Source organism: Miniopterus schreibersii (genome assembly GCF_964146895.1).
Source record: "Miniopterus schreibersii genome assembly, chromosome: 8".
Taxonomy (NCBI): domain Eukaryota; kingdom Metazoa; phylum Chordata; class Mammalia; order Chiroptera; family Miniopteridae; genus Miniopterus; species Miniopterus schreibersii.
In genome coordinates this window covers 3,861,952-3,887,917 of record NC_138109.1, presented here as the reverse complement: position 1 = coordinate 3,887,917, position 25,966 = coordinate 3,861,952, and the positions used below count along the sequence as shown (strand labels likewise).

Below are 25,966 nucleotides of genomic sequence, written 5' to 3'. Positions count from 1 at the left end.
GCTCAGTTGGTTGAGAGTCAGCATGTGCACCAGAAGGTGGCTGGTTGGATTCCAGGTGAGTGCACATGCCTGGGTTGTGGGCTCCATCCCCACTAGCGGGCGTGCAGGAGGCAGCCGATGGATGTTTCTCTCTGTCTCTCCCAAATCAATAAAACATGTTTTTTAAAATGTCAAAGGTCTGCAAGTATACGATGGGTCTGAGGGAAAGTTCGAACTGTAACTCGGTATGTCTGGGGTGGAAGGAGCTAAGACTGGACGTGGAGGTGGGGGCGGGGCGGGGAGAGAGCACGAGGCTGTCAGCAGAGCCTCAGAGAAGAGGACAGTTTGAGATGGGAGGGAATTGCCCTGGGAGGGACAGATATCTGCACACGAGGAAGACGACTGTCAGGCCGACTGCCACTTCTACTGTCCCTGAAGGTTGGTTGGGCTTGGAGAAGGCAGGGACCAAGGGCCAGGAAAGGTTACTCTGCACCCTTGCAGTTCAAGGGGATGGATCCAGACTTCCATATACAACGGAGATGCAGTTAATCAGGTCCTTAAATATTTACGAGAAAACAGGATGAAATGTTGTCATTGCAAACATTTACTGAGCTGAAATGTTGGTGTTTGCAGCCCAAATCACTTTCCCAATCAGACTAAACGTGGGTAAGTGATTTGCCCAAACAAATCACGAATTCGTTAATTTATTCATCCTGTAAGCAGCATTTACTTTGGTGCAGGGCTCTGTGACAGGTGTGGTGACAGGAATAAAGAGCCTTAGCCCCTGTCTCGAGGTAATTAATGGTCTAATAGGGGAGCTAAGACATGTGTGCAGATAGTGAGAAATACAAGGCAGGAGGTTCTGAATAACACTGGAGAGGCTGTGGAGCTCTCGGGGGCACAGGAGAGGGTGTGGAGCTCTCGGGAGCACAGGGGGTGAGGGGTAGGAGGATTGCCCTCCCAACACGGGGTGAGGAAGGGCCACAGAGAGGCTCACAGAGGGGCAGGAAGAGTGAACAGGATGTGAACATGCGGACATACAGGAGAAGGGCTTCCCCAGGGGAGGGAAGTTGGGAAGAAAACCAGTATGACTAGGACAAAGGGGCAAGGAAAGGGGAAGAAAGGTAGATGAAGCTGAAAGGCAACTTAATGTGATGGCCTTGATGTTCAGGTGAAATAGATTGTGTCTCAATGGGCAGGTTGTAAATCCCAATTCCATGAGGGCAGGGTCCAGGTCTGCCTGGCTCCCACTAAATCCCTGAACCTTGCCTGGTGCTCAGTAAATCTGTGCTGAGCGAATGAATGAGTCTGGGCTAACTGAACCTGGCTTTGACACCTAGTCAACTGACGGATACAGGAAGCAATTTTGTTACAGCTCTGGCTCAGTTAATCTAAACATGAACAGTGGGGTAAGAACAGGTGAAGAAGGCAAGTTAAAAGGAGAAATATGAGAGGCAGGTATCTCAGGTCTGTTCCCACAGTAGTCTCAAGAGAAAGGGGTTAAGAGAAAAAAAAATATTTACACTTTCTGTTATAGTTGTATTCTTTATTTTTCTTTTACATATAATCTCATTATAATTTTTCCCCAGTAAATGCTGTGTGTGTGTGTGTTTGTGTGTGTGTGTGTGTGTGTGCCCACGTGTGTACATACTGGAACAAATACATATTTTCTTCTAGGAATTTAGAAGTACTTTTTTGTAAGTGAAAAACATAGGTTTGGCTGCCAGCAGCAGCAAAAGCCAAACTCTGGAGCCAGGTGCTGGTGCAAAAGGAAAGAGGTCTTATTCAGGTGCATGCAACCTGGGAGAATGGTGGGCCCCGTCTCAAAGACCTTCTCTCTTCCTGCTCAAGCCAGCAGTTCTTATAGTGATAGGGAGTGGAGGGCTCCCCCCCACCCCCATCCAGTTACCTTGCTAGCTTTTGGCACCCTGGAGTTCGGTCCATTCATCTTTCTAGTTTTCAGAGCCCTCAGTGTAAGAACCTCTCCCTGCACCATCTTGGCCACTTGGGGAGGCTTCCCAGCACTCTACTGATGTCTACAGCAACACTTTTGTAGAATTACATTTACTTCTATTTGTTGATAATATTCTTTAAAGATGTTTGTATTAAAAATAAGTAATGTAAGATATAAAATAGTACTGAAGCAGTTACAGAAATGTTCCCAGATCTCATGTCATGACCGTGCTTGTCTTTTCTTTGTTTCAATACCTTTTTTCCCCCATAGAGATAACCTTCCCTCAGAAGTCCATACACAGGGAAAAAAGAACACAATGCAACTGAATGCAGAAGATTCAGCAGCAAGTATTTAGTGCTGCCCTTGAAGAAGGAATCCTGCAGGCTTGTGAAACACCAAGTTTATCCACAACCATCAGGAGGTTGGTAAAGTACTTGCATAGAACTTCTGTTGTGTTTGGATACTTTTTCTTCCACTGTGTTTTCTTTGCCTATTTTTACCCTATCATACTGTATGCATGTGTGTCAGCCACCAATATTATTATTATTATTTATAATTTATTTATTTTTTATTTTTGTTTAAAATATTACAGATGTCCCTTCCAATATTATTTTAAAAATTAGGTGCAATAGAAATAAACAAATGAATATATTAATGACTTTTCTTTTACATACAGGATGGGGCAAAAGTAGGTTTACATTTCTGAGTACACAAAACACAGAGTTTACTCTTGTATTATTATTTATTAATTATTGTATTATTTTCCATACGAACCACTGCAGACCTACTTTTGCCTCACCCTGTGTTTTGCTCAGAAAGCTCAGCAGAAGAAATTCAGTCAAGCCAGAAAGGATGAAAACACCACTGCAATATTTATTAGCCTCATACATACCATTCTTATAATTATGCTTTCAGAATTGTAGCTACTGGTTAAAATATACATTATAGATTCAGAGAAAATTTTTTTCTTGCTGTTTTCAAGCCAACTTTTATTCTATTATTCAGCAATCTTTCAGCTCAGGGAGAAACTATGTAATAATATTTTCATTTAAAAAATACTATGTTATGTTGCACACCTAAAATGAATACAATGTTATATCAATTATATCTCGATAGTACAGTATTAAAGGTTATTATTACAAAAAAGATATTATAAGTTACAGTGTTTTTGTTTTCTGATGCAAAATAGTGACTTTTTAATACACATGACATATTATACATTTATGTTACAGAAATGTATTTTTCTTATTTCATATTAAAGATTTTATATTATATATTTATATTTTATATAATATATATTTATGTGCGTAGTTTACATATTCCCATACATACCTTATAGAGTAGTGAGCTTGGTTTTTGTCACTGAAAGATGTTAAAAAGCAAAACAAAACACCAAAAAGTTTTCAAAGCCTGAAGTAGATATTTTAATAAAGAACACAGGAGCTAAATTTATATTTAAAAGCCATTTACAAGCCTAAAATAAACCTTTGTGTATATGGTCAAATGGTTTTCAACAAGGGTGCCAAGAACAGTCAACAGAGAAAAGACAGTCTTTTCAACAAATGATGGTAACATTTATATAACATTCCACGTATATAAGAATGAAGCTGAATCTTTACCCTGAACCATATAAAAAATTTAACAAAATGGATCAAGGACCTAAACCTAAGAGCTAAAATATGAAACTCTTAGGGGAAAACATAGAGGAAAAGCTTCGTTGACATTGGCTTTGGCAATGACTTCTTGGATAAAGCACCAAAGCACAGGCAACAAATGTAAAAACAGATTAACAGGCAACATCAAAATTTAAAACTTCTGTGCATCAAAGGACACAATCAAATGAGTTAAGAGGCAACCATGGAATGCGAAAAATATTTGTAAATCATATATCTGATAAGGGGATTATATCCAGAATATATTTAAAAACTGCTATTGCGCAACAACAAACTACACTATCACTCTTGCTAAAAAATGAGCACTGTCTCCCCAGTTTACCTAAAGCAGTAGTGATTTTAGGTTTAATTTGGGGGAGTATATCTAAAGAAGAGTACAAAAGTGGAATAATTATGTAGTGAGTTTGGTTTTTGTCACTGAAAGATGGTAAAAAACAAAATAAAACACCAAAAAGTTTTCAAAAATTTCAAAATTAAGCTTCCACTATTCACTTTTTAAAACTTTCTATGTTTTTCCCCTATTAAAATTTTCTGCAGTATTTTTATTTTTGATCAGACAATGTTAAAATAATTGTGCTGGGATTAAACTCCCTACATCTTGGCCTTAACTTAAAAAACAAACAAAAAAAAACAATGACCTTGAATAGATATTTCTCCAAAGGAGATACGTACATGGCCAATAAGCACTGAAAAGATGCTCAACATCACTATCATCAGGGAAATGGAAATCAAAACTGTGAGGAGATACCACTTTATACCCATTAGGATGGCTAAAATCAAAGAAACAGAAGATAGTAAGTGTTGATGAGGGTGTGGGAAATTTGAAATCCTTGTGACTGTTGGTGAGAATGTAAAATGGTGCAGCCACTCTGGAAAACAGTGTGGCGGTTCCTCAGAAAATGTAGAATAGAACGACCGTGTGAGCAGAAATTGCACTTCCAGGTACATATACCCCAAAGAATTGAAAGCAAGATCTTGAAGAGCTAGTTGCACACCCGTGTTCACAGCAGCACTATTTACAATAGCCAAAAGGTGGAGGGGAGGGGCCGAACAAAGAGGGTAAGGGGGCCAACACAGTGACAGAATGAGACTAGGCTCTGGGTGGCGAGCACACAGTGGAGTAGACGGATGTCGTGCACACAGAAAGGAGAGTGGTGTTGCCAGGGGCTGGGTTGTGGGGGGAGGGATGGGGAGTTATAGTTTAAAGGGTGCAGAGTTTCAGTTTTGCAAGATGAAATTCTGTGTTATGTGCATTTTAAAAATGCTGTTTAAAATCTTGCGAAGATTAGTTTATTTCCGGCTAAAATATTTGCTCCTCAGTAACTACATAGCCACAGTGTTTCACTAGAGTGTAGGGAAAGCACAGTACACAGACAGGTATATGGTATATCTAGGACATGAAAATTTCATGGTGGAGGAGGGGCAGCTGGGAATAAATGTCCAAAAACAGCTCCTGGGGTGTGGGAGGTAAAAAAAAAAAAAAGGCTGAGAAATACTGCTTTTCCATGATGAGTTCCTGCTCCACACGCCAACTGAGCAGACACGTGTCTGGTGGCGAGACTAAGAAGTCAGGGGTAGGATAATCTACCACAGGGTTTCTCAACATTTTGGTCTTTGGGGTCAAATAATTCTTTGTTGCAGAGGACTGTCCCGCGTATTGTAGATGCTTAGCCACCTCCGAGGCCTCTCCCGCAGAGGATACTCTCCCAGTAGTATCCACCCCCCAGTTAGGACAACCAAATTATCTCCAGATATTGAGAAATGCCCATGTGGGGGCAAAACCTCACCCTGGTTGATAATCACTACTCTGCATAGCCTGGCCTATGGGTGGGTTTTGAGTAGAGGCTCAGACAGGTTGATGACCGTGCTTGTGAGCTCAGCGTGTCTGCCCGGCGGGTATTGGCAGGTGCTGTCTTGGTTGTGACATCTGTGTGGCTACTTTACATGGTTTAAATGATGACTCTGGGACAAAGAAACACCATGCCTCCTGACCCTGTTTGTGAGACTTTGGGAAGGAATCATATTTCTAGTGTAAGCCTAAGACTCTTCGGATGACAAGAGGGTTTGAGTTTGGGGGGCAGGGGGAGGAGGGAAACATGGGGAAATTAAAATGGAAAACAAGTGAATTCAGTGCTCAGGCCCGGAAAGCTTGCTAAGCTGTGGCCGAAGAGCCTCGATTGCACAGAACATATTTAAATTGCAAAACAGCGCACGGGTCTTTATCTGCCAACAGCACTGACTGATTACCCTCCCTGTGGAGAGTGGAGGCGTGCACCACTGTCTTCACTCCCAAGGGGCTGGGAACATGTTTTGGAACTAAAACATGCACGCACAGTAATTAGGTCATAGTGGGACAGAGTCTGTGGAAAATTGCTGACTTATGTCCCTCTAGAATTCATGTCCACCCGGAACCTCAGACTGTGACCTTATTTGGAGATACTGCCTTTGCTGATAGAATTGGTTCCGATGCGGTCACACTGGACTAGGGTGGGCCTTGAATGACTGGTATTCCCATAAGAAGTTCCTGTGAAGACACAGAGAGACACAGGGAGGGTGTCTATGTGAAGATGGAAATAGATTTGGAGTGATGGGTCTACAAGCCAAGGAATGCCAAGGCCGCCACCAGAATCCACAAGAGTAGCATGGGACAGGTTCTCCCTCTGAGCCCCCAGAAGGCACCAACCCTGCCCACACTTCTATTTCAGACTTCTAGCCTCCGTAACTGTGAGAGAATAAATTCCTGTTCCTTTAAGCCACCCAGTTTGTGTACGTTGTGAAATCAGCCCCAGGAAACTAAAATACCTTCTGAGGAAGATTTCATCAAAAAGCTGGCTTCCGAGAAGAGGCAAAATTTGGGTGGAGGAGAGAAGGGGTGATGACTGAATTCTAGGCCAAGAGAAAGGTGAAGAAAAACAAAGAGGAAAGCATTCCCAGAACATGGGTGGGGCGGCAGAAGCATGGACTCGTGTAACACAGGGTCCACCTGGGTGACGAATGAGCGCCATCTGGACAGGTCGGACGGGCCCCACTGTCCGTAGACACCCCTGCAAAGGGACACACGGGAGCTCCCCATCCCGGGAAACAAATGCTGGCTGGGACTTACCACCTCAGTGCTATCTGCATGTTCCTGTGCCGGATTTATCTTCCATTCCTTCTCATGGTGCTTTCTGTTTCCTGCTGGAGAATGTTTTCACTTTCATCTGCGTTGCCAGCCTCTATGTTTTATGCATGCTCTCGGGGCGGTGTGTTAGTGAATTAATTCTGCCTTCGAGGAAGACAAAGCTACTGCAACTTCCCCGTGTTCTCTAGAGCAAAACTGCATTGGCCTGTGAGCCTGTGGCACTAGGTTCTGAAACAGCAGTGGATGCTGCTAATGAGGGACACCTGGGCGGGAAATTCTGAACTTTTAAAGGGATTTACTAACGTATTTGGCTCTCAAAATGTGGTATAAGAGTGCTATGGAAAAATCTAGAGACAGTGCCCTGAGTTTTCTTACAGGATGGAATACGTTTATTTTGGGGGGGGGTCATGAATTTGAATTGATTAGAAATGTAGCATCTTAGAGCCGGTTTTCTTCCTCTTTTATGCTGAAATATAGTAGTGAAATAGTCGGAGCAAATCTTCATGGAGCACATAAGGATGTCATAGTCTTACACTCGGCTGTGTTCCACTAGATCCTACATTCTTGGGGGAGAGGGGGATGTCTTTGTCCCATTGCACTCATCCCAGAGCAGACAGCATGTGGTGCTGAGGGCGCCTGGATGACTGGGAAGCAGTGTGGCCAACAGACAGCTCATGGACTTTGAGGACGGGCAAGCCCTTGAATCCTGTCTCTGGCACTCACAGCTGTGCCGCCCAACCATCTAAAACAGTCGCTGTTGTTGCTGTTGTATTGTACTATAAGGTGCTGGCGCAGACTGGCGCTCAGGAAAGGTCCCCTCGTTTCCTGTCTTTCCATGAACTCTCACCACCACTAAGATCCCCCTATACATTTCGAGGCTGTAGAAGTTTTCACACTGAAATTACGCATCCCCAAATGCTTATTATGTAATGACATGAGACTTTAATTATGTAATGACAGGGTTCCTGTCTTTGAACTTCATTCGTTCATCCCTAAAGAGAACCCAGAATCCAATGGGGGGGACATCTGTAATACTTTCAACAATATAAATTAAAAAAAAAAAAAGAGGGAGGCAGAGGGAAATGTGAACACCCAGAGAATGTGATGTGACGATGAAGCAACAAGACTTGAAGATGCTGGCCTTGAAAATGGGAATGATGTGGCCACAAGCCTAGCAATGCTGGCAGCTTCCAGAAAGAAGCTGGAAGAGGGAATGATTCTCTTCTAGAGCCTCCAGGCGAAGTGAAGCCCTGCTGATGCCTTAATTTTGGTCCAGTGATACCGGTTTTGGACTTCTGGCCTCTAGAACTGTGAGTGAACCCATTTCTATTGTTTTGAGCTACCCCATATGAGGTACTTTGTTACAATGGCCCCAGAAAGCTAACGTACCCACTTATTTTAGATGGACAGGGGGAACGACCACTGACTACTCTGTCAACCACTTCTTGGCACGACGCTATCCGGTATACATTCTGGGTCACCGTGTCATCTCTAAGTTAGCATTCTATTATTCTGCTTTGCATTCTACTGAATGTCAGGTGGCAGACAGCTTTTACATTTTTGATTTGTACATCGGTGTTTTGATTGTGGATGGGATGGTGGCGTCTCCTGTTTTCTTGCAGATACTCCAGGTGAATTTGACGCATGGATCACATTTCCAGGCGCTGGTCTAGGTAAGGGGGTGATAAAGTTTGATCAGCGTTCTGACCCACAGGAGAGGGCACTATTTTAGTGACCTGCAGGAGAGTATCTTCTAGGTCCAGGGTCTCTTTCCCTTGAATAGCGGAAGAAATAAGTAAACTCATGAGGGTTGATTTCTTTTCGTCTTACGCTGTGCTGACCCTGTCACTTTTTAAGGCCTTAGTAAGATTTACTCTGATATCTTCATTAGTTCTCTACACCTGACTAGGTCATTGGCTACAGCATCAATCCCTTTGCAATATAAGATCTGTTGATACATCACGATTTCTTGAGATTAAACCCTAGGTTCAGCGATTTTCAACCTTTTTCATCTCATGGCACACATTAACTAAATACTAAAATTCTGTGACACACCAAAACATGTATCTTTTGTTGATCTGATAAATAGGTATAATTCTGATTCATTCATACCTGACAGCTATTGTGTTGGCTGTTGTCACTTTTTTTTTTTTTTGGACAATCTAAAGTTAAAGAGGTCAGTGCCCCGGACTAATAGTCAGGTATTGCATGTTTTAAAAATTCTTATGCCGGGCAGAGCCTGGCTCAGCGGTTGAGCATCCACCTATGGGATCCAGGAGATGGAGGTTCGATTCCCCATCGGGGCACATGCCCGGGTTGCAGACTGGATCCCCCGCCGATCAATGACTCATCATTGATGTTTCTCTCTCTCTGAAATCAACAAAGACATATTTTTAAAAATTAAAAAATTCTTGCAGCACACGGGTTGAAAACGGCTGCCCCGTTAGGTAACCGGACCTGGGTGCTGCCGCCTAAGCTCCTGAGGCGCCCCTGCTCCAGCCCAGTGCCCGCGGTGGGGTCCGGGCTTTCCCGAGGCCGGATGCTGCCCATCGCGTTTAGACTCTTCCCGAGCCCGTCCCCGGGTCGTCCTCACTCCACCGGGAAGTGCTCACGGCCTTAAACACCATCCTGGCGACAAGCCCCAGCTCTGGGCCATCTCCCCGCGTCCTCTCCAGCCGCCCGTCAGCCCGTCTCCTCTGGGGCGTCCACCAGACACCTCCCGCTGCCCGGCGCCACGGACAAGAGCCTCCTTCCGCACCCGCGTCGTCTCTCTGCGGCCCCACGCACACAGGTCCCAAAGGGGCTGCCGGAGGCCTGTGCCGAGAACCGAGGCCCGTTCGGAGGCCCGAGTTGTCCTGTTCCGAGGCCCGAGTTGTCCTGTTCCGAGGCCCGAGTTGTCCTGTTCCGAGGCCCGAGTCCTGTTCCGAGTCCTGCTCCGAGGCCCGAGTCCTGTTCTGAGTCCTGCTCCGAGGCCCGAGGCCTGCTCCGAGGCCCGAGGCCTGCTCCGAGGCCCGAGTCCTGTTCTGAGTCCTGCTCCGAGGCCCGAGGCCTGTTCCGAGGCCTGAGGCCCGTTCCGAGGCCCGAGGCCCGTTCGGACGCCGCAGCTCCCGGACGGTGCCCGCGGCCGGCAGGCCGACCCCGCTAAGTGAACGCGCAGGGAAGCCGGGCTGCCCCGCCCTGCCGGAGCTGGGTCTCCAGGTGAGGCCGAGGCGAGCGCAGAGCGCCCGCTGGCACTGAGGGGGGCCCCGCCGGCGTCCCCCGCCTACGGGAGCTGTGGGTCCCGGCGCTCCTCCCGTCGCGCGGGGCCCCAGTCCTTCTGGGCGGTCGGACTGGACGCGGGGCGCCGGCCGCTGGGGTGTCCGTCCGGTGGCGCCGCCGGGAGCCCCCGCCGCGCGAGCCGTCGGGGGGCGCGACCGCGGCCGTCTTCCCGCTCGGGAGCCCCCGGAGGAGGCTGCGCGTCGAGCGCGTGAGGCGCGGGGTCGACCGAGCGCGCGGCAGGGCCTCCGCGACGGCGCGCTGCGTGCGGACTCCCAGACGTCACTTCCGCCCGGGGCCAAGATGGCGGCGGCGCGGCGGCGGGCGGCGGGGCGCGCGGAGCGGCGGCGGCGCGGGCGGCGGCTCTCGGCGCGCTGAGGCGCGGGGGCGGCGGCGCAGGTACGCGGCTGCGGGCGGCGGCTTCCGGGCGGCGGCGGGACGCGTCCCTGCCCGCGAGCAGCGAGGCGGCGGCGGCGGCGACACGCCGCGGACCCGGGAGCGCAGGGCGGGCGGGAGGCTGGCAGGGCGGGCAGACGCGCCCCCTCGAGGTCCCGGCGTCCCGGGCCGGCGGGGCCCCGGAGCCAGGCGCGGTCCGGGCGGCCGGGTCCCTCCGGGCGGCGCCCCGCAGCCCGGCCCTAGCGCTGGGGCCGGCGGCGGCGGAGTTGCGGGGCCGCTTTGTCGCCGTTGGTTCGCCGCGCGCCGGGCGAGGGGCCGCGCGCGGGCTGCGGGGCGGGGGCCGCAGGTTCCCCCCGGGAGGCTCGCGCGGAGCCCGGGGCGGCCGTCTCGCCGCTTCCCTTTTGTGCGCCAACGGAACGCGTGTCCCCGCCCGCAGCCTCCACGCGCGCCTCGCGTCTTTGTGTTTCCCGAGTAGTTTCTGTGCGGCTCCCCCTGGAAACTGTCGCCCTGCCGCGGACCCACCGGGGCTTTTGGTGTTTTTTTTGTTTGTTTGTTTTTTTCCGCCCCACAGACGTGCACTTGTAGGTTCTTCTGTCGCTAAAGAGACCGAGGAGCCTGTTCTTGAGGGTGGCCGGGGGAGACCCGGAGGGGACCGCGCAGCTCAGGGCTGGTTCCCGACCCTCCGGGGTCCCTCCGGCCCCGCGCGGGGGCGGCCGAGCCGCGACCGGCCACCTCCCGGCGGGAGCGACCTGCGTCCCCGCCGCCGGGCGGCTGGGTTCTCCCGGGAGAGGACCCGGGCCCACGCCGGCCCCGCGCGCCCGCTCGGGGTGGCCCGAGGTTTCGGCTTTATTTCCGAAGTGGGCCGCCTTTCGGGGACCCCCCCCACCCCCCCTCAGCTAGGTGCTTAGGCCCCTGAGATGAGACCCTGCGTCGGCCCTGCCCGGACCGCGACTAAAACCCGTCTGCTCAAAGTTTCTCTTCGCTGCAGGCTTACTGCGAAAGCGGCCGCAGCGTTTTGCAAATAAACTCTTAGAGACGTCGCGGCAGTCGGGTCAGTCGCACACCCGCGCACGGGGGACCTGCAGGCCTGTTTAAAACCATTTTTTTGACATGTTACGAAATGTGCTGTACAAACGCTGGGAAGGAAGTGAGGCCGACGAGGGCTCTGACTCTCTCTAGAAGCCTCCTGACCAACGCCGAGGTGACCACCGTCCGTGCAGAGCCTCAGCGCAGCCTCGGGGACCTTCAGCGACCGTCCTGGTCCAACCTCTGGCTTCAGGCTGCGGAAACTGAGACAGGAATTCCCGGTGCTCAGGGCTCCTGGTATCCCAGGGCGCTTTTTTTTTTTTTTTTTAAACATCTTTTTCGGTTTGATTTGAAAAGTTAATTCATTTGAGGTGCATAGAAAAGCGCCGGGCACCTCGTAAAAATGCCCAGTGAAGATTCGCTTTTGTCGACTCAGAAGGTGGTTTCTTGAACTGAAAAGTTGGCACATTCTCGTGGTTTTTTCTCATTTTGTAGACAGCTCCTGGTTTGAATTTGTAACGACGTATTAGTGCTGTAAGTGCAGAATGCTGCAAAAGGTTCTCACCCACCGTAGGCAATTAGAAAATAAAAGCACAAAGGAGGGCTAGAAATCAGGCATAAGCTTCCCACGCTTCAGATAACTGCTGTGAACATGTGGGTCTCTGGGGGTGCGGGCGTGTGTTCCTCGTATATATTTATTCCCCCTTTATGTTTATGTTTTATACAGGATTGATATACTTTGCATATTGTTTGTAACCTGTCTTCCCGGAGGATCTTGTGAGCATATGTCCATGCCATTAAAATTTCTTCAGTATGATTTTAGTGGCTGTGTAATATATGAATGGGCCATAATTCATCTTATCGATTCCATATTGATCTGTAAGGTTCCTATAGCCTGAGATTTCCTTTTCATTGAGATTTGCTTAGAAGGTTTTTCTGTCGTGAGTTTAAAATTTCTGTAAGCTTTTAAGATACGTGAAAATGTACATGCCGTTTTTTAGCCCCAAAAGATGCGTTTTTTCCGTGCCGGTGCAGTTATAGTCAGCACTGTTTCAGCTCCCTCCTCTTCTCCCTCAGCCGGTCTGTGCAGCTACACACACAGATCTGCACGCATGTTCTTTTGATGATGATCCTACGTTAGATGTTTTATTTATTCATGGGACTGTTTCTTTAAGCTGCCGCTCTCTTTTCAAGTTCAGATCTGATTTACAAACCTTTTAAGCCCTGTTAAATCATAGACTTTCCAGGATGGAAAGCACCTTAGGTTATTTACTATTTTCATGTCTTCCGACTTGCTTTTCATGCTATTTTTAATACCCATGCAGAAAAAATAAACTGGGCTGTCACTAGAAAATGCCGTAGTGGGGAGCGAAAAGGGACAGTAGGGGGAAATTGTCAGATTTGCATGGTGATCCAGGGAGTTTCCAGATGATGGGGACATTACCTACCCGACAGTCATCACCACTGATACTGCTGACACCAGTGCTGTGTGATTGCCTGGTGTCGGTCAACTGCACTGTCACCCTTCACAGCGTTCGGTTAGAGGTCTGGGTTAGTGTTCTGTCCCTCTCCTTTTGAAGTTAGAAGTTTATAGTTAGAGCCGTAAAAATCATCTTCAAAGTGACTGGAAGCCGTGGACTCCATTACTGAAAGCAGGTTCCATGAAAGCAGGTTTCTTAACTTCGGCACCCATTGACATCTGGGGCTGGGTAATTCTGTTGTGGGCGCCCTCCTGTACATTGTAGGATGTTTAGCAGCATCCCTGGCCTCTACCCACGAGATACCTGTAACACCTCCCCCGAGGCAGGACAACTGATAAAGTCTCCAGACATTGCCAGATGTCCCTTGGGGGGCAAAATCATTTCTCATCCGCTGCATCAAAGGAAAGCGCATCTAACTGGACAGTAGAATCACTGAAGCAGTTTATGGATCTCTAGTCAGAAAACTGAGACTAGACTGTGGTTTACATGGAGTCTACCTTTGAGCTGGGGAAAGGACTTGGTGGCCTGTGGAAATTCCCTCCTGTGTTTGGCTTTGCAAATTCATTGAATGGTCACTTGCAGCACTTCTGCTTTGCCATCCCTTTTGTGGCAAGGGATAAAGCAATGGGAGGTAACATGGAGACTGAAGGAGTTTGCATGGCTAGGATCAGCACCTCCGATATGTAGATTAAATTATTAGGAAATTTAAATACATTTGCATAGTCAGTGAATGGTGAATGATTTAAGCTTGTGATCTAGTATAGTGAAGAGCACAGAAACAACTCTCTTTTCTCATAGAAAATAAGACATATTGGCGCACCCCCTTGAGAATTGATGGTAGTAAACCAAACTAGTTTTTCTAATAAAGTCTCCTTTTTTTTTAAACAACCAATTCAGTTAGGCACCAAAAGTGGTGGATTTATCTTGACGAAATAAGATTTACTTATGAAGTGCTTATGAATTTATTTATATTGTCAAGATAGTTTATTGAGCTTCACGGTAAACATGCATCATTAGTGCAACTTTTCCTGGGTGAAAAAAGTGTAAGTTGTCACATCTTTATTTGTAAACCTTAAAAGTATAGATAGAACATATTGAATTTTAATGTGGCATAAGTACTCTTTATTAGAACTTACTGATGAATAAAACAAAAAAGATATGCTGTAGGACTGGCACAGAGTGTCTGCATGATGTCACTGGAACGAATGCACGTGTCATTTCAGTATTTTTAAAGAGAATGCCTTCTGTTCCCCACCCCCAGCTCCCTGAAGCGTGAAGTAGACTTACTGTATGTAGTAAATCTGCTTCATTTGGAGTAAAATATGCTTATATTTTCATCAGTACTGTGTAGTATTTATCCTTGGAGTCTTCGGTTCATGTCATACCTGTGCTTTCATTTATTAGTCCTTCAGAACATGCAATAAAGGTGGTTTCATTGAATAACTTATATGTTTGCCAGCCATTTTGGTGAAAAGAGTATTTTGTAGCTCTTGCAGTAAATCCTATGATAGGCTTTGCTTTGAAGGAACTAACTTATTTCTTGGCACCGCTGCCTGAAATATGTAAAGCTAAGTGCTACTGCTGGTTTGATTATGGCCAACTGCCTGTCTGGAAATTGGTGAAACCTACAGATTTTATAGGTGCTTGTAAGTGGTTCCCCTGAGACTACATTAATCTCTGCTGGGGAAATTCTGTGGCATTTTCAAATAATTTAAATGATGCCATAAAAATTTAAAAAGAGTTTTGAGATCCACCAAACACTAAATAACATACTTCAGTATGAATCCTGCGCATTACCCGAGACCTTATTAAGACAATGTAAACTAGGCGTAATTTGGAATATGAGTATAAAAATGACATTCTAAATGTTTCTCATTTTAGGGACTCTGCTATCATTCTGAAAGACCTAGTGAAAGTAGGAGTTTTTAAAAGGAGGGCTCTTGGGATAAATTTAGATTCTTAATAGTGAAGCTGTATTACCACATGTTAGAGGTCACTGAGCAGGTCTGGTCACCTGCTTGGTAGATAAATATCATATCAGCGCAGTCGCCTAGTAATTTAATTGAGTCCGACCTCAGTGTACTGAATAAACTATCACAGGTGGAGCACAGAGACCCCTATTTCTGGCAGTGGCAGGGGCACTGGGATGTTTTGAGATGAGTAAATGAGGAATATGCAAGTTGTTTGAGATACTTTAGGTTTTGCAGAAACATTAAGAGCCTTCTCCTCAGGCATTTCTCCTAGTGCAGTAGGCACTGAGGGGTAGTGTGGCACAGTGGCCGAGAGAAACCCTCCCGTTACCTCCGGGTCCTGCAGCCTGTTGGCCTTAGCCTTCCTGCACCTGCTGACCGTGGTGGAGGAGCAGCTTCTTCCCTAGTCCCTCGCGTACCGTTCACAAAGCCAACTCCTTAATCGTCTACTCTTCTCTCTGGATATTTCTCCCCTTGGCGATCTCCTCTGTCCTGTCCCTAGGGACCCCCTGTGGCCAAAGACTTCTGAACCTCCACCCCTAGCCTTGAAGGCAGTCTGTGCTGGGACCTTTTCCCCGTTGGAGAGATGCAGCTTTCCTGTGGATGTGTAGCCTCCCCTCAGAGTCTCTGAAACGGAGCTCACCACCTTCCGCTTAATCCCTTCTCCTGGCTACTCTGCCTTTAAAATCCATTCATCCTCTCAGTCAGTCACGTTCCGTGTGCTGGGCTCGTCGTCACCATCTTCGTTTACCCGCCTGTTCAGTTAGCCAGCCCATTCTGTGGCTGCCCTCTCCCCACCGCTGTCGTCCTCGCTCTTTCCTGTCGATGTAATCTTCCTGAACTGTTAGACATTGTTTTGTTTGTGATCTCCCCTCCCCTTCCCCAGTCTGAAACAACAACTGGCTGCACGTTGCTTTTCCCGGGTGGCCAAAGCTGCCCTCATGATGGGCAGTCATGAAAGCTTCCCCTGCCTCCTGCCAGCATGTCTTCCTGGGCTCTGCCTCCGTCTCCTCTTCCATGGTTCTCTAAAGGCCTTCAGGGCTCTGGAGTGGGTGGGGACGGAGGATGGGCAGGGTAATAACTCCTTACACACTGGGGAGCCCTACCCACAGCATCAGGCTTACGTTTAACCTGCAACTCACCCCTACCCTCAGGCCTGTCCCATCTAGTCTATCACTGCTCTGCACCTGCTGAGCATGGCCCCCCAGGCCCTTCCATACCTTTCATGAAGCCAGCTCCTTCATTTTCTCTGCTCTCCCGATATTTCTTCGTGAGTCACACTGTCTCCACAGCCAATAGCACCAAGAGGCAGTCTCTTATTTTTATCATAAATGGGGAGGCATTTATCTTTACCTTGAAAAAAGGACTGCAAATAATTTATTTTGAGGAAACACTTTCCTTTAAAAAATAAAAATTTATTACGAGAGCATCTTAAACTGTTGTGGACTATTTGTCCATAAGCTGGATGTTGCTTCCTGAGAAATACATTAGCATTGCTAGTAAAACGCTCTTGAGAACAGAAATAGGGACATACTTAGAGGACAGACTTCAAACCTCAGATTTTACTTAAAAGTAGAAGAGTTGCTCTCTCCCAAAATAGTAAATACTTTAATCACCTTGGAGAAGACCTATAGAATGTTGTAGTGATATGTGTGCCTTAGCAAAATATATCTGGCATAACTTCTGATTTTGCTTTAGCCTGTTCACTTATGATTCAGGAAGCTTCCTGGTCATTTATATGTAGTTTGTGGAACATGAGGTTTCTATGTATTTTATTGTGTAGGAAAACCCCGAAAAGCTCTGAGCAGCCACTTGTAAGGTGACTGTATTAATGTTTAGCGAGTCTTTATGTGAGAAAATGAATACCTATTGCTAGGACCACCAGTGTGGGATGTTGTGGAAGCTTTCCTCCCTTTCTCAGGAAATTCAGAAGTATTTTGTAGGGTTCCTGAAAAATCTCTCACTTTTGACTTTTAATCACAAAAATAACACCTGCATTGGCAGCTCCAGTGAAAAAACAATAAAGGTGTTAACTGAGAATGTGTTTTATTTTGGGAATTGTGAAATGAACTATCACGTGGTATCTTGCTTTAGAAATTTTGGGTTTGGCATTTGAGTGTTAGGAAAGAATCGACTTCATTTTTTTTTTTTTTTTTTTATGTAACCAAAAAATTTCATACATTAACCTGGGGAAAATGTTAGGAAAGTATCGTTTTATAGAAACTTCTTCAACAGTTGGTACTTTACCTAGGAGAGATGGCAGTTGTAATGATCTTGAATCTGTGGCACAGTTCTCATCCGAGAGCAGTGACTGGCTGGAAAGCATTTGTATTTTTACCCACCCACCTTTTCATGGGGATTTTTACATCTATATTTTTAGCAATTAGTATTGAAAATAAGAAAAGGAAATGAACTTTTTAATTCAAGAATGTTTTGATTGGATGGAGTTACTTTATCCAGGAAAATTGACAACTTTTTTGTTTTTAGCATCTTAGGGAGGAGAGTAATATGTTTTAATTTCTGTATAGAAACTAGGTAGTTTTAATTGGATGGGAGGGAATTATTGTGGGAACCCTAAGCAAAACCTGAACTTTGTGATGTAATAAATTATACATTCAGTGCAATATAATGACATAGATGCATAGATTTAATCAAAAGAAAAAGGCAGAGCATGTATTAACAGCTATCCATAACCTCAGCCAGGTAACTATCAGCCAGGTAAATGATAAACAGTCAGCAGTTGCTGTACATTTATTGCTAAGCAAGCTCTTTATTAATGGGGGCTTGGAGCAGTATTTTTTGAAAATTTTCCCTTTAGTCATTTCCCCCCTTTTTCCGAAGTAGGTTCTAGGAGAGGAAAATACCCCTGGAGTGCCGCAATCTAAATTTAGATTTATGGTGCTTCCCTGGCTATCCACAGGCTTCTTACTTGACATTTTACTATGGTGTTTAACTGACACATTGCAAACCAAAGCTCTAATCACTGTCATTTTCTCGTTGGTGCTCTGCAGCCCTAAGATGGTGCAGAGCAGCAGACCCTCTGCTCTTCGTGTCTGTCAGCCCTGAACCTGTGTGGTCTGAGTCGCATCCCCCCCGGAGTGAAGTGCTCGCCTGCCTCCTCCACCTTGGTGTCAGGACACTGCTCTTGAGCCTGGGGAGTTGGTGGGGCTGTGGGCCTGACATAGGAGAACGTACTGGGTTTTTTGCCAGCATTCTGTCCTCTGTGCCTCTCACTTTTTAGGTGGGGAAATTCCTCTGTGATCTGCTTTGTTGAACCATTGCCTTTTTGCTTTGGGTAGAGATCATTCTAGAGGGTGAGAGGCAGGAGCAACCAGTTTCCAGCAGTAAGAGTTCACGCCCTCCCAGCCCCTGTTTTCCCCTCTCCCCTTCCCCTCCCCCATCTCCCTCCTTCTCTTCCTCTCTCCCTCACTCCCTCCTTCTCTCCCTCTCTCTCCCCCTCTCCCCCCATGTCCCTCTCTCTCCCCCTCTCCCTCCATCTCCCTCTCTCTGTCCCTCTCCCCCATCTCCCTCTCTCTCTTCCTCTGTCCCTCTCCCCCAATCTCCCTCTTTCTGTCCCTCTCCCCCATCTCCCTCTCTCTCTTCCTCTGTCCCTCTCCCCCAATCTCCCTCTTTCTGTCCCTCTTCCCCCATCTCCCTCTGTCTCTTCCTCTGTCCCTCTCCCCCCCATCTCCTTCTCTCTCTTCCTCTATCCCTCTCCCCCCATCTCCTCTCTCTGTCCCTCTCCCCCATCTCTCTCTCTTCCTCTGTCCCTCTCCCCCTCTCCCCCTTCTCTCTCTCTCTCTCTCTCTCTCTCTCTCTCTCTCTCTCACACACACACACACACACACACAGTCTCTTTATTCTTAAAGTGATAAACATGTCAGGCTTGATTTTTCTTTTTCCTCTTTAGCTTATTTAATGTGGTAATATGGCCTGCCTTTAAAAGGGAAGTTGGGGGTATATATATATATTTTAGTGTGAAACTAGATGTTCTAAGTGATTATTGTGAAATTGTGTTTGTTACTTTAGAAAAGGAAAATGACTTTTCATTTAGCAGATTCCTGGGCAGATTCAGTATTTATGAATTACGTGCTTTTGCTTAATCCAATGAATAGGTACTAAATGTTTCATACTGATATCTGGAATTTATGCATGTGTAATTTGGTGATTCCATTCTTCTGGTAGGAATTAGGAGTGGTAGTTTTTATAACAGTACATTAGCTGCGTTTGTAAATTAATAAAAATGGCTTTTGAGAAATTGGCATAGTTTAAATTCTTTTTCCTAGATTTCCCCCTAGATTTTCTAGACTTCTCAGATTATTTTTCCAGAGGTTTCTGGATTGCAAGAATCTTTTGGTCAGAGTAAGTTAAGAACAGTGTTAAACATTGTAAATCTACTCCATTAATAGTTTAATCATCTCTGTGTTGGCCACAGTGTTATTTACTTAACATGAAAGAACTACTGGATATAGTTTTAAATATTTTTCTTACGTTATGTAGGTCATAAACTTTCCAAGACTCCTTTCACAAAATGGTTTTTAAAAACTTTTTTTGCATATAGTCCATGTTTTCGATGCATTTATGATCTTTTTAATTTTGCTACCACCATATAATTTCTCTTATTTTTGTTTACTATTTGTTCATAAGCTGTGTGTTGCTTCCTGAATCTTAAAATTTGAAGTTTCTTCTGAGTCGGTGCTTCGATGTGGAATTCTTTCGTAACTTCAGAAAGTTATTATAGAACAATTACCATTAGTGACCTCTAAGTGAATGCTGCACACTTAATGAATTATTTTATAGACAGCCCGAAAAGAGCTAAGCTGATCCAAAAGAATAATTGTAAAATATCAGCGACTTATAGGTGAATATACAAATAAAATAAAATAATTATTTTCCTAATTCTTTCCTCTCCCTCCCAGACCTAAACTAATCTTAAAGAATCTGTTACTGCTTTTACTTTGCGTTTCATATACAAGTCTTCAGAGGGCAGACATGACAGTTCCCCTGGTGTGTGTGTGACTGTCACTTTGAGTCTGTCTGTCCTTCAGTCTGCTTTATTGCAGAGAGTGGCTGATGGAGAGATGGCTGGGGTTGCAGGACTGGGGCGGCCTTCGTAGCTCTCCATTTCCTGGCTGCCCGCCCTCTGTATCAGATGATAGCAGCTTGTTGAGGTGGTCTTGACACTTTAAGGGACCAGTATTTGAATAAAGACCCTAATTTTATTATTGCTGTGTTGATACTGATCATGTATAATCAGATCATCTTTATGTTATTAGTTAAATGTTTGTAAGGATGATTTGTCCTAGAGTTTGGAAGCAGTGTCTTAAAAGGTTAAGTAAATGTATATTATTAAAGTCTTGGATATGTAAAAGCAAGATCAGGCTCTTTTTTGTCTGGGAGTGTATGCTATTAGTAAAGAATAGGTGATAAAAAGTTACCTGCTCTGTGTTCGTGTATCTGCCTACTGTCCTTTATCTGATAAACGTCAACAGGGTGGAACGAGAGGGATATATAGAAATATTCAAGGTGGTTTGGTCCAGCATAGAAATCCAAAAAAGAAGCTAAGGCTTAAGCCAGCGTCAGAGAAGTCCTAGGGATTTTAAGATATTTTTTTTAGTATTTACCTTTGGAAATCCAGAGGCACTTAATTGTTTACCATTTTAAAAAATTTTGAAAGAATTGTCATGTTTTAGTGGTATGTGTGGAAAGATTCCTCTCTGCCTCTACACTTATAGAATTGCTAGTTCAAGTTCTCACATTTGATAAAACTTTGACCTTGAGGTATCTGTATTGGTTAAGCAGGTCTGTAAAAACAGTGCTGTGAAGTCGGTCCGAGTGTGAAAGGCAGGGAGAATGGCCCTGACGCAGGAAGTTACTTCAGTAACTACTTCTAGAGTGTTAGTGTCCACAGTTCAGAGGTGCTTAACTAAGGCGCTATTTGGGGATGTGTGTAGATATTTTTGATTGCCAATACCAGTGAAGGTACTAGTGGTCTTGCACCAGGGCAGTGCTCAGTGGCCTTAAAGGAAGGGACAGTCTCCCCTACAAGAGTTGCCCGTCCCAAAATGCAGTGGTTCTCAGAGTCTCAATTCTTTTGTTGTAGCATCCCTTGTTTTTAGTGTAGATTAATAAAAAATTTAACTTAAAAATATAATTTCAGAAGTCATTGTTGGATTTGCAGTGCTTATTATATTGTAAAATATTTTAGATATATAATTTGACAATGTTGTGAGTCAAGAGAGAGAGAGAAAAAAATGAGGATGTGGTTTTTAGCCATTAGGATTAGAAGTGATTGACAGGAGAGTCCGAGCATGTAGGCATGTAGTAAACTCTTTAAAAAAAGATGTTAAGATCCTTCTTTCTCTGGAAAGAAATGATTATTACATTCCTGTTTGGACAAAGAGGGAACAGACAGTATAGAAAGTCAGAAGATTACTAATCATATAACAATCTGAATTATATTGTAAATATTTTTATTTAGAAAAAGTTGAGGTTCATTGAGATTAGTAAAAGAATAAAATGTTTTAAGTGCAGTGGCCTTGTATTTGCAGGTTCTGCACCTGCAGATTCAACCAACTAAGGATTGAAAATATTTCGGGGAGAAAAATTAGGTTGTTGCTGATGTATACTATGGGGTTAGACCTGCGATGATTGTGTCTGTACTGAATGTTTACAGACTTTTTTCCTTGTCATTATACTCCAACTAACACACTGCAACAACTACAGGGTGTCCCCTCAGAAATGTATACACACTGTACAGTTGATAGCTCTATTTTGAAAATGAAATGTATCTTAATAAACACTGCCTTTATAATTATTCAAAGTGTGTGTATACACTTTTTTGGGACACCCTATATTTACACGGCATTTAAATTGTATCAGGTATTATGGGTAATCTAGAGGAGATTTAATGTGCCTGGGAGGGTGTGCCTGTGCAAGTTCTATGCAAATAGACCATTTTATTTAAGGTGCTTGAGCATCCGAGGAGTTTGTCATCTGTGGTCCTGGAACCAATTCCCCAAGATACTGAGGGGCTACTGTACTTTAGTATTTTAGTTACGTGGTTTCAGATGTCAGGGTATCTCAGTTGTTTGAATTGTCCTGTGAGCTAGCAGCTGCAGAAGGGGAGGAAAAGGAAGGGAGAAAAGTGTTATTTTAAAAGAGAGGAAAAAGCAAATGAAAAGCACATGAAAAGAAGGAGACAGCACCTCAGAAAACGGCAGATCCATTCTCCATGTCCTTAGGGTGAAGACCCTGGTGTCGTCCCTGACGTCCTCTCTTTCATACCTGGCATCATATCTGGCATCAAATCTTAGGGCCCTATTTTTAAAATAGACCCAGGGCCCAGTTCTCACATTTTTGCTACTACCTGGGTCAAGCCACTATCATCTCTTGCCTAGATTGGGGCATTAGCCTCCTAAGAGGTCTGCTTTCCTCCACACTCTGCAAATTATTCCACCTGGTATTTCAGGTACCCACCTGGCACCATACATAGTTACTACAATATCATTACCCATGTTCCCTATGCTGTGCATCCCTGTGACTGCTTTGTAACTACCAATTTGTAGTTTTTAGTCTCTAAGCCTAAGTCACATTTGGTCACTTCTGCCATCTTCAGCCTCCCAGTGCTTTTCATCTCTGGGTGGAAAAGCTATAGCCATTCTGGTGAGCAGTGCTTACCTTGCAAAGCATTGTGGCTCTTTCCAAAGATCTTTCATTAAAACATTTGCATTTTACTATAGGATTTTTTTGCTCCGTTCCTCAAAGAGAACACCCCGTCGCCAAAGTTCGTAAATCCACCTATAAAAGCTTAGTGAGAGGGCGAGTGAAAACCCTGACGTTCTTTTCACTGTGGGGTCCTACGGTGTCTCAAGATTTCTCCTGGTGGAGCCGCGTGTTAGGAGCCGTTTGTGGTGGAGGAGGTCAGGCTGCACGCCCCTGGCCACTGATCTCAGGACTCTCAGACACCTTGAAAGGATCAGTTATATTCAGTATAGGTTGTCTTGAAGAGGCACGTGTGTATGAGAAAGAAGCTCAGTATTAGATTTGAAAGGAATGGGCCTCATGGGTTGACCTCCAGTTATCTGAATTTGTATCCACTGGGTATTTATTTACTACAAGTTCATATCGGTTTGGCTGGACTGAGCCCTCTAACAAGATGCAAGTTTTAGAATGCATTTCCTGTGCCAAGTCTGAATAAAAGCTAGTTCAGATGACCAGGCCCCAACTTAAATATAGTGCCTTTGCTTGTTGAAGGTGATCAGGTGAGTGTGGTTAAATAGCTCAAGGAAAAAACGCCGAACTGTCCTCACTAATGAAGGGAGGGTAAAATAGCAAAGCGCAATTCTTCATGACAGTGGGCAAGCAGTGTTTTCTTCTAGTACGAATAATGGCATTGAGTTACCTGTTCCTTGGTTTATTAGCTGTTAGAGCATAAAGTTCCAAGGTGAGCAGTGTCTTGGGAACCTAGGAGGGAGAGAGACTCTAAGTCAGTTAATGAAGGAGGAGAATTAGGCTTGATGGTGTGTGTATGTATACGTGCTGAAAACCCAGAATGTCACCGTGGAAGTGCTGCTTAAATGGCCTGATTTTCGTTTACAATGAAAGACTGCAGTCCACTCCCAGATGTATGTTGCAGAGAGCACCGTCTTCAAAGATCATTATTTAGAACAAGTATGTCACATGCATTTGTAAGAAACCATTTTGTCTTGTTATTTTGTCTTGTATATTGAAGAAAAATTTAAAGGAATAATTGTAGTTCTTTTCCAAACAGTTTTATTGAAATATTTGCATTTTACTGCAAGGTGTTTGTTCTGTTTCTCAAAGAGAACTTCCTATGAAAATGTTATTGAGTCCACCTTTCTACTTTAGGAACTTGAAAAACATAATTTAAAGGGGTCTGATTGTGTTTGTATTCAACACAGTGTTGATATGAATAAGAGAAGGACAATTAAATTGCACAAGTTACGCAGCAGGCTTTGTGTTTCTAGTAACAAAGCTCATTTATTTCTTCTTAGGAGTGATGCAATTCCAGAGCAAAAGTTTGATGCCATTCTAATGAGTCTGCTTTCAATTGTAGAGCACAATGAAGCCCTGGTAAAGATTAGTCAGAATCTATTTTATTGTAGCTAATAAATCTGTGAAGTAAGCTCTCAGTATAGATTGAAGGTGCTCTGGCATGGAGTTGCTTTATGAATAGCCCTTTGAGCAAACTCTACGTTTCTGTATGTGGTTTTAAATCACTGTAAATTTGTAGGCAGGTACATATTACAATTGTCTGTTTTTCTTTTTAGGGCTCATGTAATCAAAGAAGTTTTTGTTGTGTGTATCTTTTCAGAACACAACAGGAATTGAAAATGAATCAGGTGAGTTTAAATATAAGAATTTATACAAATACATTACCTAGATGTTAGACCAGTTCTTGATTTTTAAAAGATAGTAACACACACATTCATTGCTCCCAGATTTTCCTTTCTGTTCTTAATGCCGTTAATGAATTGATTGCTTTCATAGTGTGCGTTTGTTCCTGGAGTAGAGCGTGCATTTGGGGACATTTCTGTGGATCCCTGAGTAGACTTATTCATTCTTAGGGACCTTAGTTTAGACTTTCTTTTTTTCCCTCTCCTCTGCTACACTCTGGTGTTAATTTTTTGTTTTTGTTTTTAAGCTTATTAGGCTTTCATTTTTAATACTTTTTATTTTGTAATTTCCCATTGGTTGAAAAGAGAGGATTGAAAGTGTTTCTTGTTTTTTTTTTTAGAGACCAAAATTGATCCAATGGGAAACTTTAAGCTGTTCTGTCCTTGAAAAACCTGTTTATGGAATAGAAGCGAGGGCAGATACTGAAGTGTTGGATGTGCTTTTCCTTTGGGGGTTGGGGTTACCTGGAGAGGGAATGGTTCTGCTGCGGCCACTTCTGTCACCTTAAGGGTGTCTGATAAGTAGAACCAGTTATGTGGATTTAATATATTCTAAAATAGGGTTCTTATTTTCTGATCTTAATATTACTCACTTGCAGTTATAGAAATGTATGGGTGTCAGGAACATTCCCTTTTGAAATCTTTATAAACACATCTTTTAAAAAATATGAAGGACAAAACTTAAAAATGTGAAACCTAATTTTTAGTGCTTAGTTTAAAACTATCAGACTGGAAAATATTTTGTATCCCTCATCAACTGAAACTTCGGACACCTTTTATCATTTACAGGTGCCTCTAACTGAGATCACAGGTCCAGTTTTATTAGGTGGCCAAGTTTAATAAATTCAGTCCTGTGTTGCATTGAGAGATGTGAAATTTTTGAAATGGATTCTTTGATTTCTTTTCATTACTTTCTTTATCAAAATATGTTTATTTTAATGCAGAGGACCATACGTCATAAAAACGAATCTGGTGAACACATGGGGCACATGGTTTCTATTATTTTAAAACTTGCAGATTTACTGACATGCTTTTGAAGGCAAATTGTTTTTGAAATGGTAAAATGGGGGAGGGAAAGAGAACAGTGGATTTTCACAGTCATTGCCCATCAAAGTGGGGTGCATATATATGTCATAGATTTCGTTTATTTTCCTATTTTAAGACTAATTCTTAATGTGAACCTTGTCACCCAACAGAACTTTCTTTTCTAATGGCCTAGGAACTGTTGTTAGAAAAGTCTTGATTTTGGGTTTGAATGATCGTGAAAGTTTCCAAAATCGAATCTAAATACCAACGTTGCTTTTGTTGCCACTTCATTCAGCAGTCATTTATTTCAGTGGCTGCAGCTTTAACTTAGGCTTAATAATGCTCTAATTCTTACATCTTATTAGGCCATAGTATTTTATTTCTAATATTTTATTTATTTGACACCTCACACTTTTGCTTTAATATTTCATTTATATCAACTGAACTTGTGTTTAAAGAAAGTCCACATGCCATTCAGAAGAGTTGTAACCGTTTCTTTTTTTGGCTCTTTTACAATTTCATTTTGCTTTTGACAAGTTTTAATATCAGATCTGCAGAGGACTGCCTTTGATGCCAAATGCCAAATATCAGTGGAAAGGGTCCTCTTATGTTTCTAATGGTTAGCACATTTCTGATGTGGGTATAATTTAAATGGTCTGGTAGTAA

General features: G+C 44.2%; 1 protein-coding gene across 6 annotated transcripts in view; it reads left to right on the top strand.

Annotated features, from left to right (window-relative positions):
* Positions 1-10,303: 10,303 nt before the first annotated feature.
* The window catches only part of PRDM2 (PR/SET domain 2), a 102,096-nt gene continuing 86,433 nt past the window's right edge, over positions 10,304-25,966 (top strand). For 2 of the 6 annotated variants that reach the window (XM_081145606.1, XM_081145605.1), the window contains exon 1: positions 10,304-10,381. Coding sequence is in view for 4 of the 6 variants with exons in the window: in XM_081145601.1 (XP_081001727.1) it covers positions 23,481-23,528; positions 24,149-24,220 (120 nt within the window). In the remaining 2 variants the exon portion in view is untranslated. Of the gene's footprint in view, positions 10,382-23,462; positions 23,546-24,148; positions 24,221-25,966 lie in introns of those variants that run through there. The other 4 variants (XM_081145601.1, XM_081145603.1, XM_081145604.1 and 1 more) reach the window with 4 other exon arrangements.